This window comes from Callithrix jacchus, chromosome 11 (genome assembly GCF_049354715.1).
Source record: "Callithrix jacchus isolate 240 chromosome 11, calJac240_pri, whole genome shotgun sequence".
NCBI lineage: Eukaryota > Metazoa > Chordata > Mammalia > Primates > Cebidae > Callithrix > Callithrix jacchus.
The window spans coordinates 89,640,401-89,656,739 of NC_133512.1; the positions used below are offsets into that span (position 1 = coordinate 89,640,401).

Below are 16,339 nucleotides of genomic sequence, written 5' to 3' on the forward strand. Positions count from 1 at the left end.
TTTTTTGTTTTATTTTTGTCATCTTTTTTTCTTGCTGTTTGCTTTTTCTTTTCCTTTTTTTTTTTTTTTTTTTTTGGAGACAGGGTTTCACTGTTGTTACCCAGACCGGAGTGCAATGGCACAATCTCGGCTCACCAAAACCTCCGCCTTCTGGGTTCAAGCAATTCTCCTGCCTCAGCCTCCCGAGTAGCTGGGACTACAGGCGCGCACCACCATGCCCAGCTAATTTTTGTATTTTTAGTAGAGACGGAGTTTCACCTTGTTGACCAGGATGGGGTCAACATTTGGGGGAGGAGATGGGGTAAATGCTTAATTTTAACTTGAAGTATTTTCTAATTTAAAAAGTAGTAAGAAAAAAAAATAGTAAGAATTCTGTTGTGTTTTTCAATGTTCCTAATAGAAAATGTCATGCATAATAAAAAAGAGACTGGAGTAATAACCCCTGTGTGCCCACAACACAGTTTTACTCATTACTGACTAATCCCAATCGATTTCTTCTTCCCCTGTCTTGAAACATTTTGGACATCCATCATATCATCTCAGCTCTAAATGGGTCAGAAGGTTTTGGTAAAAGATAATCTTTTTTTTTTTTTTTTTAAATCATGCCATGATCAAAGCTAAAGATAAATGAACGATGATTCCTTAATGTCTTGGGGTACCCATTTGTTGTTCCCATTTTCTCGTTTTGTTTGAACATTTCTCTAAGACCCATGTGCTGTGACTAACTGACATGTTGTTTAAGTCTCCTGGACCATGACCTCCCTCGCCACAATCTTGCTGTGTTTTGTTTTCTTAAAACTTGCTATTTTTGTTGTTACTGAAGAAGGCAGATTATTCTATGACATTTTCAGCAGTCTGGATTTTATAGAACCCATTCCTGTGATGCCATTAGTGTGTTTTTCTGCCCTTTGTATTTCCTGTAAACCGATGGTTAAATGAGACAGTTGATCTGATTCATGCTTTTCTTCGGGGTTTTGTTGCATGAGATTATTTCCTGGTGATGTTGAGTATTCCCATTGGGGTACTCACTGCCTCATTGTCTCCTTTTGAATGTTTAGTACCATTGATGATCATGGTCTGGATCAGTTCATTACAAGTAGAATTATTTTATTCTGGGCTCTAAGATGCATTACTACAGCGCTTTAGAATTCAAAAGATGGTGTACGTGGGCCATGCCTAATCTGAACACCTGCCATGGTCGGCTGAGTCTGCAGATCTCACTGAATGGCAGAGTTGGTTTCGAGGCCCTGCTGTCAGGGATGTGGCAAATAAGGAATCACATGTTTCTGGCTTGATTTTCTTAGATACTCTGCTTTAAAAGTGATAGCAAGTAATCTCAGGTCAAGGAATCCATATGTGTCCAGTGTTTCTATGCTCAAAGTTTCTCTGATTAAGTTACAAATCCCCAAAGTGTTCATGTGTGAAGCAGATGTTGAGATGAAGGGAATTAAGTCAAGGTTTTTAAGCCTTTCTCCCTTCCTACTTATAGAGCCTTTTAGAAGATCCTTATCCGATGGTCCGTTCCACAGGGATCCTTGGTGTTTGTAAAATAACTTCCAAGTACTGGGAAATGATGCCCCCAACCATTCTTATTGACCTCCTGAAGAAGGTGACTGGGGAACTGGCATTTGACACGAGCTCAGCTGATGTTCGTTGTTCTGTCTTTAAGGTAAGATTTTTAAAATTATGTAAGTAATGTTTATTTATTGTAGAATAATTAGAAAAACAGAAAAAGAAAAAGATTAATATAATAGCTGTAATCCTACTCCACAGAGATAACATTTTTGACATTTTGTTGTATATCCAACGTAAGGTTTTTAAAAACCAAATTAAAAGTGTTTTCTACAAAAAATGACTACTTGAACTAATAGTTTTTAGTGTAAGGAGGGAAGGGGTCCCAGTACTGTTGAATTTATTCTTTTTTGTCTCTTTGTGCAATGTCTTGCAGAAATGTGCTTTGCATAGAACCTTGTACATAGACTATATTTGGATTCACTTGACTAATTTTTTAGTATCTCCTACCCATCACCAACACCAACAGTAGCTCAAACTTTGCAAGAGGAACTCACATTTTATTTTCTAAGCAACCTGAACTGTCTTAGGTTTATAGAAATTATAATATGTAGGTTAGATGGTAGTGAGGTGGCCATTGATCTTTTCTTCCCCCTGGCTTTGGTGAGAAAATGCAAGATGGCTGGATGTGGAATGAACCAGAGGAAGGGGGCTACCCAGGTTGCAATAACAAATGCTCTTGGAGGTTGGGTTTGGAGAATCTGTAAAGCTCTCGGAGAGGCCAATTCAGAGAATTTCTTAAAGGCCTGTGAGATGACCTAAGAAGAAATGATCTCACTTTCCCACTACTGGAATCAACTGTTTAGAACCTCTGACTCTGTTCTAAACACTGTTTAGAAGCAGGTGACTTCTTCCCTCATGTGCAAAACAGACATTTTCAGAGTGGCTCTCCGGCCTTACGGCCATGACCCAGTGGGGGCTGCTGTGGATCTTCCTCCCCACTTCTCAGGAACCTGCTTGCTTATTTTCTCTCTTTGAAAAGTTTTCTGGGCTAGGTGCAATGGCTCACGCCTGTAATGCCAGCACTTTGGGAGGCCAGAGCGGGTAGACTGCTTGAGTTCATTAGCCTGAGACCAATCTGAGCAGAGTGGCGAAACCCTGTCTCTAAAAAAATACAAAAAAAAAAAAAAAAAAAAAATTAGCCAGGCATGGTGGTATGCACCTGTGTAGTCCCAGCCACTTGGGAGGCTGAGGTGGGAGGATGGCTTGAGGCTGGGAAGCGAGATTGCAGTGAAGTGAGGTTGCAGTGAGCCGAGATTGTGCCACTGCACTCCAGCCTGGGTGATACAGCCAGACTTTGACTCAAAAAAAAAAAAAAAATTTTTTTTTTTTTGTGCATGTTCAACCTCTCCTTCTCAGAAGTATCCTTCCTATAGGTTTGTAAGCATGTTTACATCTCCATCTGAGACAGAGGCTGCTCCCTCTCTCCTCATTGCAGAAAGATATTCTGAGGAGCATGTCTGTGATTGTTGAGTGATCAGACATTTGGACTGATGCCCATTGCTCTGCCGTAATTGTTAGGAACAGCCTTCTTACTCTCAAAAGAGTCTTAGTTCAGTGGTCACCTAAATGTTCTTGTCTCCATTTCCTGCTATTCCCCAGGCCACTGTAAAGCATCTTCTATGTCCACTACTCCAGTAAAGCATTTCTAGCCAAGGTTAATTTCATGTGACGGCTTCAGTAGGCTTTTTAATCTCTGAGCAGGATTCATTCCTAGAACATTCCTTTGTCCTTCTGGATGTCATTGTAAACCCACAGTCCCTCTTCTTCCTCTTTGTTTTTGGTTGAATGCTCTTATTCTTAAGTGCTGGCTGAAGAGTCAGGGACCCATGTGCTTCTTGCACCCACCTTGCTCTGAGTGCAGTTTGCATGAGGCTGGTCCCAGTTTACAGACAAACGTCTTCTTGAGAGCTCTGCTCAGGTGACCAAAAGGTAGCTCTGAGATTAAGATTATCCACAGCATGCATATTAGGAAGTGCTCCTGGGATGCACACCTGTGGAAGGGAGGGGACTTTAAGCCATGACACACCCTGGGAAGGCTTTGTGCAGACCCACAGGCAGCTCTGGAGCCAGCAGAGCCCTTTAGATTGGGCCCATGCTGATCCACCGTTGCATACTGGCTGCCCAGGAAGAAGGCATTTTCTTCAGGAGGCCATCCCCAGGCATGCTGATGGCAAGGGCAGCTCAGCAGCCCCAGGACAGCTGGGGTGAGTACTTCATTTCTGACAGGGCCTTGTTGGCATGTCTTAGCAACCACCCTGTCTCCTCTGCTGAGTTACTTCCCATCTTTTCCAAACCTGCTGCCATGTAAGAGTTTTATTTATTTTCCTCTCTCCCCCTTGCTCCTCTTTTTCTCCTTGAAGTAGTGATGCCACCTGCTGAGTTGCTGACTCGAGTGCTGTTCTTGCTTCCTCCTCCTTCACCCAAGGCCTGTCTTTCCCTTGCTGGAGTTCTCTGAAGTTCACCTCCTCCTTCCTGCTGCTGTCACCCAAAGCAGCTGTAGCTCCCTGGCCAGCTCTCTTGGTCCTGATCTTATGGTCACAGTCTGCTGCTTTCATGCTTCCGAGGGAACCCTTGCAGGGCCGCACTGAGATGCCTCCGGGCCCAGGAGGGCGCCTGTGAGGAAGGACTGGTGGGCTCTGGAGTAAAGGAAGCGTCAGCAGAGAATCTGCAGAAGAAAGATTGTAGGAGAATTAGGAGAACACAGTGTTGTAGCAGGAGTCACAGGGGCTATGGGCTGTTGGGGAGCTGGCAAGGTAGGTGGTGGAAGTGGCCAGTGAGAGGGCAGGGTCAGGGAGAGACTGGACACAGGTGGAGCAGATGATTCAAATCAGACTGCCCTTGAGCACAGAGCTTTGGAAGAAGAGCTGTATTTAAAAAAAATGATCGTTATTAAAATATACGTTTTTGGCATATTTTTATGCCAAAACTGTGTATACTTTTAACAAAAACTATGAAAACGTCCTTTCTCCTGAAACTGGATGGAGAAGGCAGTAGAGCTTAAGCAGTGCTGGAGCTCAAGGGCCCAGCCTGAGCCTTCGCCTATGTAGGAGCACCACCGGTTACATGGGTACTGTAGTCAGCTGAGAGAGCGTTTGAGTCACACACGCTGGTTCTGTTGCCTCCCATCCGCATGCAGTATTGAGTCAGGAAATGCAGATTTCTTGGACCTGGTGCCTCTGGTGACCATGTGACCAGTAGTCATTCTGCTTCTTTCAACTCAGAAATCCTCTAAAATTTAGCTAAGAGAGAGCATTGAAGATTTCTTTTATAATTGCTTTAATCTTATTTGAACAAAACAACGGATGGACCAAATAGCAGTGGTTTCAACTATACCAGTTCATTAAAAGTATGCCTTTTGGCTGGTCTGAGTGCAGTGGTGTTTACAACTAATTGATCACAACCAGTTACAGACTTCTTTGTTCCTTCTCCACTCCCACTGCTTCACTTGACTAGCCTTTAAAAAAAAAAAAGTATGCCTTTAATATGAAATAGTTCTAGAAAAAATGTTATTTTCTGTAAGTATATGTATTTAACTAGTAGTTCCAGTAAAGATGGAAGCAAATGTTTTCTTTAATTAAGTTTTCCCACCTGAACCTTTCCTTGGCATGTTCTAATTTTGAACTGTTTATCTTTCTGTTGCAGTGTCTGCCAATGATATTGGATAACAAACTGAGCCACCCATTGTTAGAGCAGCTCCTGCCAGCTCTCAGATACAGTCTCCACGACAATTCGGAGAAAGTGAGAGTGGCTTTTGTGGACATGCTGTTGAAGATCAAAGCTGTGAGGGCTGCTAAGGTAGGATGAGTGGGGTTTTCTCATTTAAGACATGAGATAGGGACATGTATTCATCAACAGAAAGAAAGTACTTTTAATTCCACATTTTAAACTGATAACTGATATTCTTTGATCAGTTGTCTCTATCATAAAATTTTGTTTGTTTTGGGTTTTTCATCAAAGGTTCTAGAAATATTATCAATGTGCATTTTCTTTTCGAAAGACATTAATATAAGCACCCCCTACCTTCCATTATATTTTTATCGTGTATGAAGGTTTTCACTGCGGTATTTGGTGTGATATTTGGATACCTGGCACCTGTTGAGCACTTCTGGCGACTGTTGAGTATGAGCCATCCCCCACCCCCCTGCCCCCACACAGAATGATGGAAGGAGAGACCTGCTTTATGAGAGATACGAGTTTTGGTGTTTTTTAAACTCCTGAAGTGATTGTTCTCTTTCAGCTCTAGTTCTGTTCAGCTCTTGGCTGAGAATGTGGCTTATCATGTTCTTGACTTCATTATCATTTGGTACCATTGTGAGCTTTCTTTTTCCACACAGTATTTCTCAGAAATTTACGTCATAAGTTGTTCTGCTTTAGCACAGGATCCAGAAACGGCGTGACATGGCAGAGTATAGGGTCAACCAGACAGATTTGTATATTTGCAAGAGAAGTGGTGCTGTGTGGCCATAAAAATAGTAAGGAGGAACTTCTTGTGAGGCTTCTTTGGAAAGGCCTCTATGATATAGAAGTATATCTATATCTTAGTGTGTCTACATTGCATGTAGTATGCATTACTTTGTGTGTTTTGAGTTTTGATCTGTGAATTTTTTTGTTAGAAGAAAACAAAGAATCTTTTGAGTGATCGATGTAGTATTAATACCCAATGTCATATCTAATTGAGTTACTCTGATGCTTTTGTTGAAAATCATTGACCGTGTGTGGTCCTTTTCTGGACTCTGTCCTGTTCCATTGATTCGTTTGTTCTGTGTGGATTTTTTTTTTTTTTTGGAGATGGAGTCATGCTCTGTTGCCCAGACTGGAGTACAGTGGCGTAATCTCGGCTCACTGCAACTTCTGCCTTCTGGATTCAAGCGATTCTCCTGACTCAGCCTCCCAAGTAGCTGGGACTAAAGGCACACGCTGCCATGCCAGCTAATTTTTTGTATTTTAGTAGAGACGGGATTTCACCGTGCTCCCCAGGCTGGTCTCGAACTCCTGAGCTCAGGCAATCTACCTGCCTCGGCCTTCCAAAGTGCTACGGTTACAGGCATGAGCCACTGTGCCTGGCCTTCTGTGTGGATCTTACAGAAAGTCTTACAGTGCATATTCTCCAGCTTCGTTGTTGTTCTTTCAAAATTCTTTGGCTACTTTAGGTCCTTTACATTTCATAAAAATTTTAGAGTAATAGCCAGGTTTGGTGGCTCATGCCTCCTAGCACTATGGGAGGCTGAGGTGGGAGGATCACTTGAGCTCAGAAGTGTGAGACCAGCCTGGGCAACATAGTGAGATCTTGTCTCTTAAAAAAAAAGAGAGTAAGCATGTTAATTTTGTTGTCATTGTTTTTGAGACAGAGTCTTGCCCTGTCACCCAGGCTGGAGTGCAGTGGTGCAATCTCCACCTCTCGGGTTCAAGTGATTCTCCTACCTCAGCATCCTGAGTAGCTGGGACTACAGGCATGTGCCACCATGCCCAGCTAATTTTTTTGTGTGTTTTTAGTAGAGACAGGGTTTCATTATGTTGGCCAGGTTGGTCTCAAGCTCCTGACCTCAGGGTGATCCACCTGTCTTGGTCTCCCAAAGTGCTGGGATTACAGGTGTGAGCCACTGCATCTGGCCAAGCATGTCAATTTTAATAAAAATAGTGGCTGCAATTTTTTAAAGAGCCTATTAAAACTGTAGTTTTGTGCTTTGACTCTGTTGGTTGGAGTGTAAATTAGTTCAACCATTGTGGAAGACATTGTGGCAATTCTTCAAAGACCTAGAGGCAGAAATACCATTTGACCCAGCAATTCCATTACTAGGTATATACCCAAAGGAATTCAAGTCATTTTATTATAAAGGTATATGTATGTGTATGTTCACTGCAGCACTATTCACAATAGTAAGGACATGGAGCTAACCTAAATGCCCTTCAATGATAAACTGGATAAAGAAAATGTGGTACATATATATTATGGAATACTGTGCAGCCTTAAAAAGGAACGGGGTCGTGTCCTTTTCAGGGACTGGATGGAGCTGGAAGCTATTATCCTCAGCAAACTAATACAGGAACAGAAAACCAAATATCGCATGTTCTCACTTATAAGTGAGAGCTGAATGATGAGAACATATGGACACATTGTAGGGAATGACACATACTGGGGCCTGCTGGAGGGTGGAGGATAGGAGGAGGGAGAGCATAAGGAAGAATGGCTAATGGATGCTGGGCTTGATACCTAGGTGATGAGATGATCTGAGCAGCAAACTACCATGGCGTGCATTTACCTATGTGACAAACCTGCACATCCTGCATGTGTACCTCTGAATAAACGTTGGACCAGAAAACAAGTAGACTTTCTGGCAATTATTGGAGAAAAACACCTTTCTGTGAATATTTTTAATTTTTTTGTTTTAATTTTTAATTTTGAATTTTCAAACATACATAAAAGCAGAGAGACTAATATAGTGAATTAGATGTACTCATCACCCAGCTTCAACAATTACTGGTAGGTACGACCTTGTTTTATCGAAACCTTATCCAGGCCATACTGCCAGACTATTTTGAAATAAGTCCCAGATGTTATGTTGTTTCCTTTGTATTTCAGAATGTGTCTCTATAAGATAAGCACTTAAAAACCACTCTACCATCATTATACAAAAAACAAAAGAGAAACTCTTCAGTAAAACAAAACAAAACTACCTGCTAGTAGGTAAGGAAGGCAGAGAGACACAGGGTCTCTGGCCAACCAGGGAGTTTGAGTGTCAGAGCAGAGAAAGAAGGCATAACGTTTGCATTTCAGTCCTTACCTCTGCAAGTACAAGGCAGGGAGCCATTTGGTCATGGAAAGGTTTATGATGGGCATGCAAGCTGATTTCCCTTGAAAGTTAAGGTTATGGAATGACATGCGTGCAAAGAGGCAGTCTGACTGGCCAGAGGGCAGCTGTTGGATCTGACTGGAGGGCATTGTCTATGGGCAGGAACGACCTGGCAGCATGAAACCAGGCTGCTGGGCCTGGCGTGCACACCTCAGTAACTGGTGTGTTGGCCCAGTGGAGGGTCTTGTATATGCAGCTCTAGAAGGAATGAGAGTTACACCTTCTCTTTGTTTCCTTTGTTAGCTGTGGTAGGCCTGGGCTGCTGAGCTGAGCCCAGTGGTCCAGGACATGTCAACACTCTCCCTTCAATTTATTGTCCTCTTTTAAATTTTTTTTTGAGTCTCACTGTGTTGTCCAGGCTGGCCTCAAACTCCTGGCCTCAAGCAATCCTCCTATCTTGGACTCCTAAGTTGCTGGAACTACAGGCAGGATCCACTGTGTCCATCCAAAGTCTACTTCTTGTACAGCAGTGTGTGGCCCGTGCAGCTCTGATCCATGCATTTGTATGATAGTGAAAGGCAGCATGACAGACTAGATAAAAGTGCTGTGATCTTGTGCTTAATCACTCTAAGCCCTGCTTCTTAACTGCAAAGTGGGGATACTAATATTTATGCTGGGGGTGGTTGCAGAAATAGAGTAAATAATGGCTCAGACATTTTGTTCTACGCTTGACATCCTCAGGTGTTTCCAGAAAGGTTGATTGCCAACAGCACTGTCACCTGCAGGCCTGCTGGTGCCATGTTAAGGGCTCAGTGTCTTACTCTCAGGAGTAACCACCTGTTCGGGCTGGAGCCTGTGGCCAGGGGGCTTTTGTGTGTTGGGATGGGCAGAAGAGGCCCAGGGTGGAGGTGGACAGAGTTGTTCTCTGGTTATAATGTGAGTCCTAGTGTTTTTCACTTTCTTGTTCTCTTAAACCTTGACAGCACAACCTCTCACCCTTAGATAACAGGTCTCCAGTCCCTTAATTTCCAAGGCTTCAATCAGGTTTGGCAGAAGATTCTTGTCCCTGTGGCTGTGGTTGAGAGCTGCAAACTTTGGCTCTGTGGCTGCTTGAAGTACTAGGGTAATGCTCAATTCCAATGCTAGAATGTGAGTAAAATGCCCAGTGTGGGATTTGGGGTTACTGTCTTTACTATAGTAAGTTTTTCAGAAATACCAAGAAGTGCCTGAGTGGAATTATCTCAGGGGCACTTCAGGAGGCAGTAATGACAGTGTTGGATACTGCAGATTTTGTCTGAGTTGAGGGTGTACATATGTCTATTTGAATTTGCAGTACGTGATCATGACCTTGGCAAACAGCTTCAGTGAGGGTGTACTGCAGTGTCCATGGGGCAGGAGGTGGGGTCTGGAGGTGGAGGTGGCGTGCAGGCACACTTAGGAGCAGGTCAGTTGACAACGGGAAGGGAAGGTGAGAGCCACGAGATGGGAACCTCAGGTTGAGTTTTGTGTGTGGATTTTTGTTCTAAGAGTTGGGATGATGTGAAAATACTTAAATGCTGATGAGAAAGATCCAATTGAAAATACCAGGCACGGTGGGCCGGGTATTTTCAATTGGGCCGGGCGTGGTGGCTCAAGCCTGTAATCCCAGCACTTTGGGAGGCCGAGGCAGGTGCATCCCGAGGTCAAGAGATCAAGACCATGGTGAAACCCCGTCTACTAAAATCTACAAAAATTAGCTGGGTGTGGTGGCACGCACCTGTGGTCCTAGCTACTTGGGAGGCTGAGTGAGGCAGGAGAATTGCTTGAATCCAGGAAGTGGAGGTTGCAATGAGCCGAGATTGCACCACTGCACTCCAGCCTGGTGCCTGACAACAGAGCGAGACTCTGTTTCAAAAAAGAAAATACTAGGGATTGGTCCTTGGAGCAAGGTCTATGAGAAAAATGCAAGGTTGAGGGTTTCGCCCGCCATGCAGGTAAGGAGCCTGAGGCCAGGGCTTGATGTAATGCCTTTCAATTTTGCTTTGTCTTGTTCTGTATTTTTCTCTTGTCTTGAATTTCTTGTGCAGAAGATTGATGCTTGCTTTCTGTAGGTGCTTCGAATGCTTTTGAGAAGAGGGACACTATGATCAGTTCTGATTTTTGCAGACTGTCTGGAGGCTGCACGTGAGATGGATTGAGGGAGATGAGACTAGGCTGTGGGGGTCCATGATGATCTGGGCAGGCTTATCTCAGAGAAGGAGCCACTGTGCATGGGACAGGCAGCCCGGGGGTTCAGGAGTGATACCCCTGCCTCTCAGATGGGAGATGGAGTGTCCATGTCAAAAACTTTACATATGTTTTTACTCACTTTTCACAGTAATGGGCCAAAAGTTAATATACTTTAAGAAATTTTAAAAAATATTAATTGATAATCATAGCTATCATTGGAGAGTTTCCTGTATGTCAGTCATGGTGCTAAGTAATTTTAACTAACTCTCTCAGCAACCTTGTACTTGGGTGCCTTATATAATAGTACTTGTAAAACATAGATTTGTTAATTCTAATTTCTCTACAGAAAACTCACAGATTCTGATATAGTCATTTGAAGTGAATTTTCTTGAATATAAAAAAATTAGTTCCTTTTTTTGTTACGCTCTGGAAATTTTGCTTAAGCTGTTTCTAAGGTTACAGGCACAAGTGATTATTTCCTTCGGCATATGTGCTTTTTGCACAGTTTTGGAAAATATGCCCCATGGAGCACATTCTGGTTCGTCTGGAAACTGATTCTCGACCCGTGTGTCGGCGCCTGGTGAGACTCATCTTTAATTCTTTCCTGCCTGTGAATCAGCCAGAGGAGATCTGGTGTGAGCGCTGTGTCACACTGGTGCAGATGAACCACGCCGCTGCCAGGAGGTTTTATCAGTATGCCCACGAACAGACCGCCTGCACCAACATAGGTAGGGAGCACTGCTGTTTCTCAGTTCTTGTTATGTTTTCCCCCAAAAGCATAATACAGCTTACAGAGTTCAATATTTGTCATTTTAATAAGCTTCATACTTTAATGCGTTTCTTAATGATTTCCCTTAAAATAGTATTTTTTAACTAATTGGGATTATAATTATATATTATATATTGGGATTATAATTATAACTATCAGATAGTTACCTTTGCAGAAGAAACACATCCATTAATTTTTGTTTATGTTAAACATTTCAGCAAAGCTGATTCATGTTATTCGTCATTGCTTAAATGCCTGTATCCAGAGGGCAGTGAGAGAGCCTGCGGAGGATGAGGAGGAGGAGGAGGAGGAAGAGGAGGAAGAGGACGGGAGGGAGAAGGAGAACATGAGCGTGAGTAGAGCAGGGCCAGGCTGGGCAAACACTGCATCAGTGCCATCACTCCCGTGGGCTGTTATGTTAGGAATATTCCTGTTTTTTCTTTGTTTCTTTAGTACTGTTAATTAAACAAGTTATTTTGGAAGGTCATAAATAATGTTTTTGAAAGAATTGCTATGTATCCTTTGTAGTTCATTTTGGAGGTCAGGTAGGACTTAATACAGAAGAAAAATTCTTAGCAGTCACATCTTGTCCCAGATTTTCTTTGCCCTAAATGTCTCTGTGTGTTTCAGTTCAACCCTGGGTGTAGTGTGGCTGGATTGGATTCTGAGTACTCGCATATTTTTCAAAGTATAATTTATTAAAGGGACAATTTCTTCAGAATCCAAAGTAACCAATTATATTAGAAGAAAATAATGTTTAAGACTTAGACACACTTGTTACTTATAAGCATTACCTTAAGCTTCTAAACTCCCATGCTTATGGACATCTAAAGTCAGATTTTGGGGTCATTTTGCAATGCCCAGCTATATTAAGAAATCGGACTTTAAAAGAAAATCGCAGAACACAGTTTTGTGCTGAGGCACAGTGCTGGTATGCTCCCCTAATGGCTGGTCCTGAGCCAAGTGCTTCTGGGTCTGACCCCATGGTGTCCTGCCTAGCAAGGGCAGCAGACCGCTCACCCAGGCTCTGCTCATGCCCCATGGTGCCTTCTCCTCCATCTCCTGCCACACTCTGATAGGACACCAGTCCAGCCTCTCAGTCAGTTATGCTGGGTTGATATTGTTCACAAGGAACTTACCAAAAACATACGAGAAATTGATGTGGAATAGAGAGATGAGTTCAGCGAGAGGGAGGGCCACTTCCATCTTCACAGCCATTGGACGGGCCACCTCCCTGGGCTCACTGCACCCTCACTGCCAGTGTTCAGAGCTTCAGAGCTGGTTCTGCTCTTGGGTTTGGTAGAGTTTGAGTTTCTTTTTAGGGCTTTTCCCTCAATATACATTAGTTGTATGACAGGCCTCCACAGCAGGGATTGTTTGCAGGTCTGGCCATGTGTCTGTGCTGGTGAGTGGGCATGTCCGCTTACTGGCATGTAGCCACTATGCACTTGTGTGTGTGGCTTGCAGTGATGAAAGTGTGGGACTGCTGGCTCTGGGTAGAAGAGGAATTTGTTAGAGTGCTTTTGTGGTTTCAAATGAACATTCAGGTACGCTACCGACATATGTTCGAGAAAATGTAAGTAGGTTTATTTATTTTAAAACAAACTAAAGCCCATTATCTAGTGGTAGTCGATCATAGTCAGTCATTATTCCAGCCTTTCAGGCTGTGTTCTGCCTGCCTGTAGGGTGGAGTTGGCCAACCAGACTGCGTCCTTGCTGTGACCTGATAGGCTGGGTTTTGGCAGCTGAGTTTCAGTAGCAGTCACCTTGGAGGAAAGTAGGCTTTACCATTCCCTTTCCCCTGTATGGAGATTTGTGGTGAAAAGTGATGTCTTTCAATAAAGCAGAAGATACAGTGAAAGAAAAGACATATTTTTAAATGGGGTGTTATGTTCCTATATGGAGACAATAATTCATACGTTTTTATTTTTAGGGTTTTCTTCATATAAACTGTTTCTTTAAAGGATATAGGGTTAGTTTGGAATTTATAACCTGGGTGAGCATTTAAAAATAAATTTACCTCCCTAGGAGATTCTAAAGTAGAGAATAAAAGACATGAAAATCAGACTGATAATCTTTACATTTTTGCTTGAGAGCTGTAGTTCCTAGATGCTATCTTTTAATAGTTGTTATGATTAGATTCTTTCATAATACAATTATTTTTATTTTAGGTTCTGGACAAAACACTGTCAGTAAGTGATGTTGCATGCATGGCAGGTTTACTAGAAATCATTGTGATTCTCTGGAAAAGTATTCACAGAAGTATGGAAAATAATAAAGAGGCCAAAGTTTACACCATTAACAAGTTTGCCTCTGTGCTTCCAGAGTATCTGAAAGTATTTAAGGTAAGTCTTGAACTATACTTGTAAGCAAGGTATATTAAAGTTATGTTTGTTTAGAATTTAGCAAAAGTTCTCTAACACGTTTACCTCCCTGGATCTGTTTTCTCACCTGTAAAATGAGAGGGTTGGACTAGCGCTTACCTTCCAATAGTTAATTTCTCTCACTCCTCTTGAGGGTGGAGACCTCGTATCTCTTTTTGCTTCCATATCCTCAGCACCCAGGGAAATGTCTTGGGTAAGCACTTGATTCTTCTGCCTCTAATGGTCAGCGACAGTATTTCAGAATTAAATTTGATTCGCAGGGGTTTGAGAAAGAATTTTGTGAACACGGACGTACAGCAGTACCCAAGTTTTGTGGGCAGTTTTACTTAGGCACCTGAAGGCACCCAGTAAGCAAATATGTCCTTGAAGTATTTGAGTTGTGTGTGTTATTGGGGCAAACAGTTGTGTGTGTTTCTTTTTTTAAAAAAGATTATTTATTTATTTATTTTTTGAGATGGAGTCTCACTCTGTCACCCAGGCTGGAGTGCAGTGGCAAGATCTCGGCTCATTGCAACCTCCGCCTTCTGGGTTCAAACAGTTCTCTTGCCTCAGCCTCCCGAGTAGCTGGTACTATAGGCCCACGCTGCCAGGCCTGGCTAATTTTTTATATTTTAGTAGAGACAGGACTTTGGACCACCTAGCTTTTCTAACCCTGTTTGCATGACTGTCAAGACTCTGAGCTTCATTCTGCTTTCTGACGTGAAAGCATGGCCTGTCCACAAAAGCAAATCATCTCATTGTCAAGTTGTATTAGTCTGTTTTCATGCTGCTGATAAAAGACATACCTCTGACTGGGTAATTTTTTATTTTTTATTTTTTTGAGACGGAGTTTCGCTCTTGTTACCCAGGCTGGAGTGCAATGGCATGATCTCAGCTCACCGCAACCTCTGCCTCTTGGGTTCAAGCAATTCTCCTGCCTCAGCCTCCCGAGTAGCTGGGATTACAGGCGCACACCACCATGCCCAGCTAATTTTTGTATTTTTAGTAGAGACGGGGTTTCACCTTGTTGACCAGGATGGTCTCAATCTCTTTACCTCGTGATCCACCCGCCTCGGCCTCCCAAAGTGCTGGGATTATAGGCTTGAGCCACCTATAATCCCAGCACTCAGACTGGGTAATTTTTAAAGAAAAAGAGATTTAATGGACTCACAGTTCCATATGGCTAGGGAGGCCTCACAATCATGGGAAGGCAGAAGGCATGTTTTACATGGTGGCAGGCAGAGAGAAAAATGAGAGCCAAGCAAAAAGGACTTTGATAAAACTATCAGATCTTGTGAGACTTATTCACTACCAGAACAGTATGGGAGAAACGAACCCCATGATTTAGTTATCTACCACTGGGTCCCTCCCGTAACATGTGGAATTGTGGGAGCTACAATTAAAGATGAGATTTGGGTGGGGACACAGCCTAACCATAATTTACTGGTAGATGGAAAAGCTCATTAGCTGGGCATGGTGGCTCATGCCTGTAATCCCAGCACTTTAGGAGGCCAAAGCAGGAGTATTGCTTCAGGTTGGGATTTAGAGAACAGCCTGGGCAACATAGCAAGACCTCATCTCTACAAAAATTTTAAAAAATTAGCTGGGCCTGGTGGCATGTGCCTGTGATCCCAGCTATGTGGGAGGCTGAGGCAGAATTGCTTGAGCCCATAGTTTGAGACTGCAGTGAACTGTGATCACTCCAGCCCTGGCAGCAGACTGAGACCCTGCCTCTTTGAGAAAAAAGGAAGAAAGCTGAAATAATGACCTGGGGCTGAGAAACCAGCATTATTTCAGATTATGAACAGAAGCCCATATAGGACACCAGGTAGGTTGGCAGGTAGGGCAGCTGTGGCCTTGGGGTCTTTGAAACCCTCAGAGTGTCTTGGATTCAGTTAATTCTGAGTATGTCTGGTAAGAGGCCTCTCCACCACTAGGGAAAATTGCTTCCTTTTCTAAGTAAAGAGATGATGGCTGAGCCACACAGATGGAATTGGCCATCATTATCAGTCTACTTGTAACATTAAGGAAATATTTTCTCCCCTGTTGTTAATTGGGGGTAAGGGTGGGATCACTGTGAATGCAAAATAATTACTAATCAAATTTTGATTTTGGTCTGTTTCTGTTTCATGTATATTTTCAGGGAAATTATTATTTTTAAGATCCACCATGTCCTCATTCTCCTAGCCAAGAATATCTCTTATTGAGTTTTCTTGATGAGAGCTGAACGGACCCCTGTTTACCTATTGTTTTAATAATAATGATAATATAGCTGCATCTTACTAAGCAGTTAGGACACTGCAGGTTCTGCACAGGGTTCTGTGTGGTGCAGCTCACTTACTTCTTCCAGTAGCCCCGTGATTTGCTTTGCAGAGGAGGAAACTGACTCTGAGAGCTTCACTGTTCTCCTCTGTGCTGTCGGCTGTTGGGCTGTAGAATCTGACTGGGTCTAGATTTGGCTTAGTAGCCTCAAAGCTTACATTTTGTTTGTTTGTTTGTTTGTTTTTGAGATGGCAGTCTTGCTCTTGTCGCCCAGGCTGGAGTGCAGTGGCACAGTCTTGGCTCACTGCAACCTCTGCCTCCTGGGTTCAGGCGATTCTCCTGCCTCAGCCTCACAAGTAGCTGGATTACAG

The 16,339-nt window shown here is 43.0% G+C and overlaps 1 protein-coding gene across 44 annotated transcripts in view; it reads left to right on the forward strand.

Moving 5' to 3' along the window:
* Positions 1-16,339, forward strand: part of NCAPG2 (non-SMC condensin II complex subunit G2) — an 85,260-nt gene that overhangs the window by 28,963 nt on the left and 39,958 nt on the right. For 32 of the 44 annotated variants that reach the window (XR_013524093.1, XR_013524099.1, XR_013524098.1 and 29 more), the window contains 5 exons: positions 1,490-1,669; positions 5,218-5,370; positions 11,080-11,302; positions 11,562-11,695; positions 13,515-13,688. Coding sequence is in view for 28 of the 44 variants with exons in the window: in XM_078343277.1 (XP_078199403.1) it covers positions 1,490-1,669; positions 5,218-5,370; positions 11,080-11,302; positions 11,562-11,695; positions 13,515-13,688 (864 nt within the window). In the remaining 16 variants the exon portion in view is untranslated. The remainder of the gene's footprint in view (positions 1-1,489; positions 1,670-5,217; positions 5,371-11,079; positions 11,303-11,561; positions 11,696-13,514; positions 13,689-16,339) is intronic. The other 12 variants (XR_013524103.1, XR_013524101.1, XR_013524102.1 and 9 more) reach the window with 3 other exon arrangements.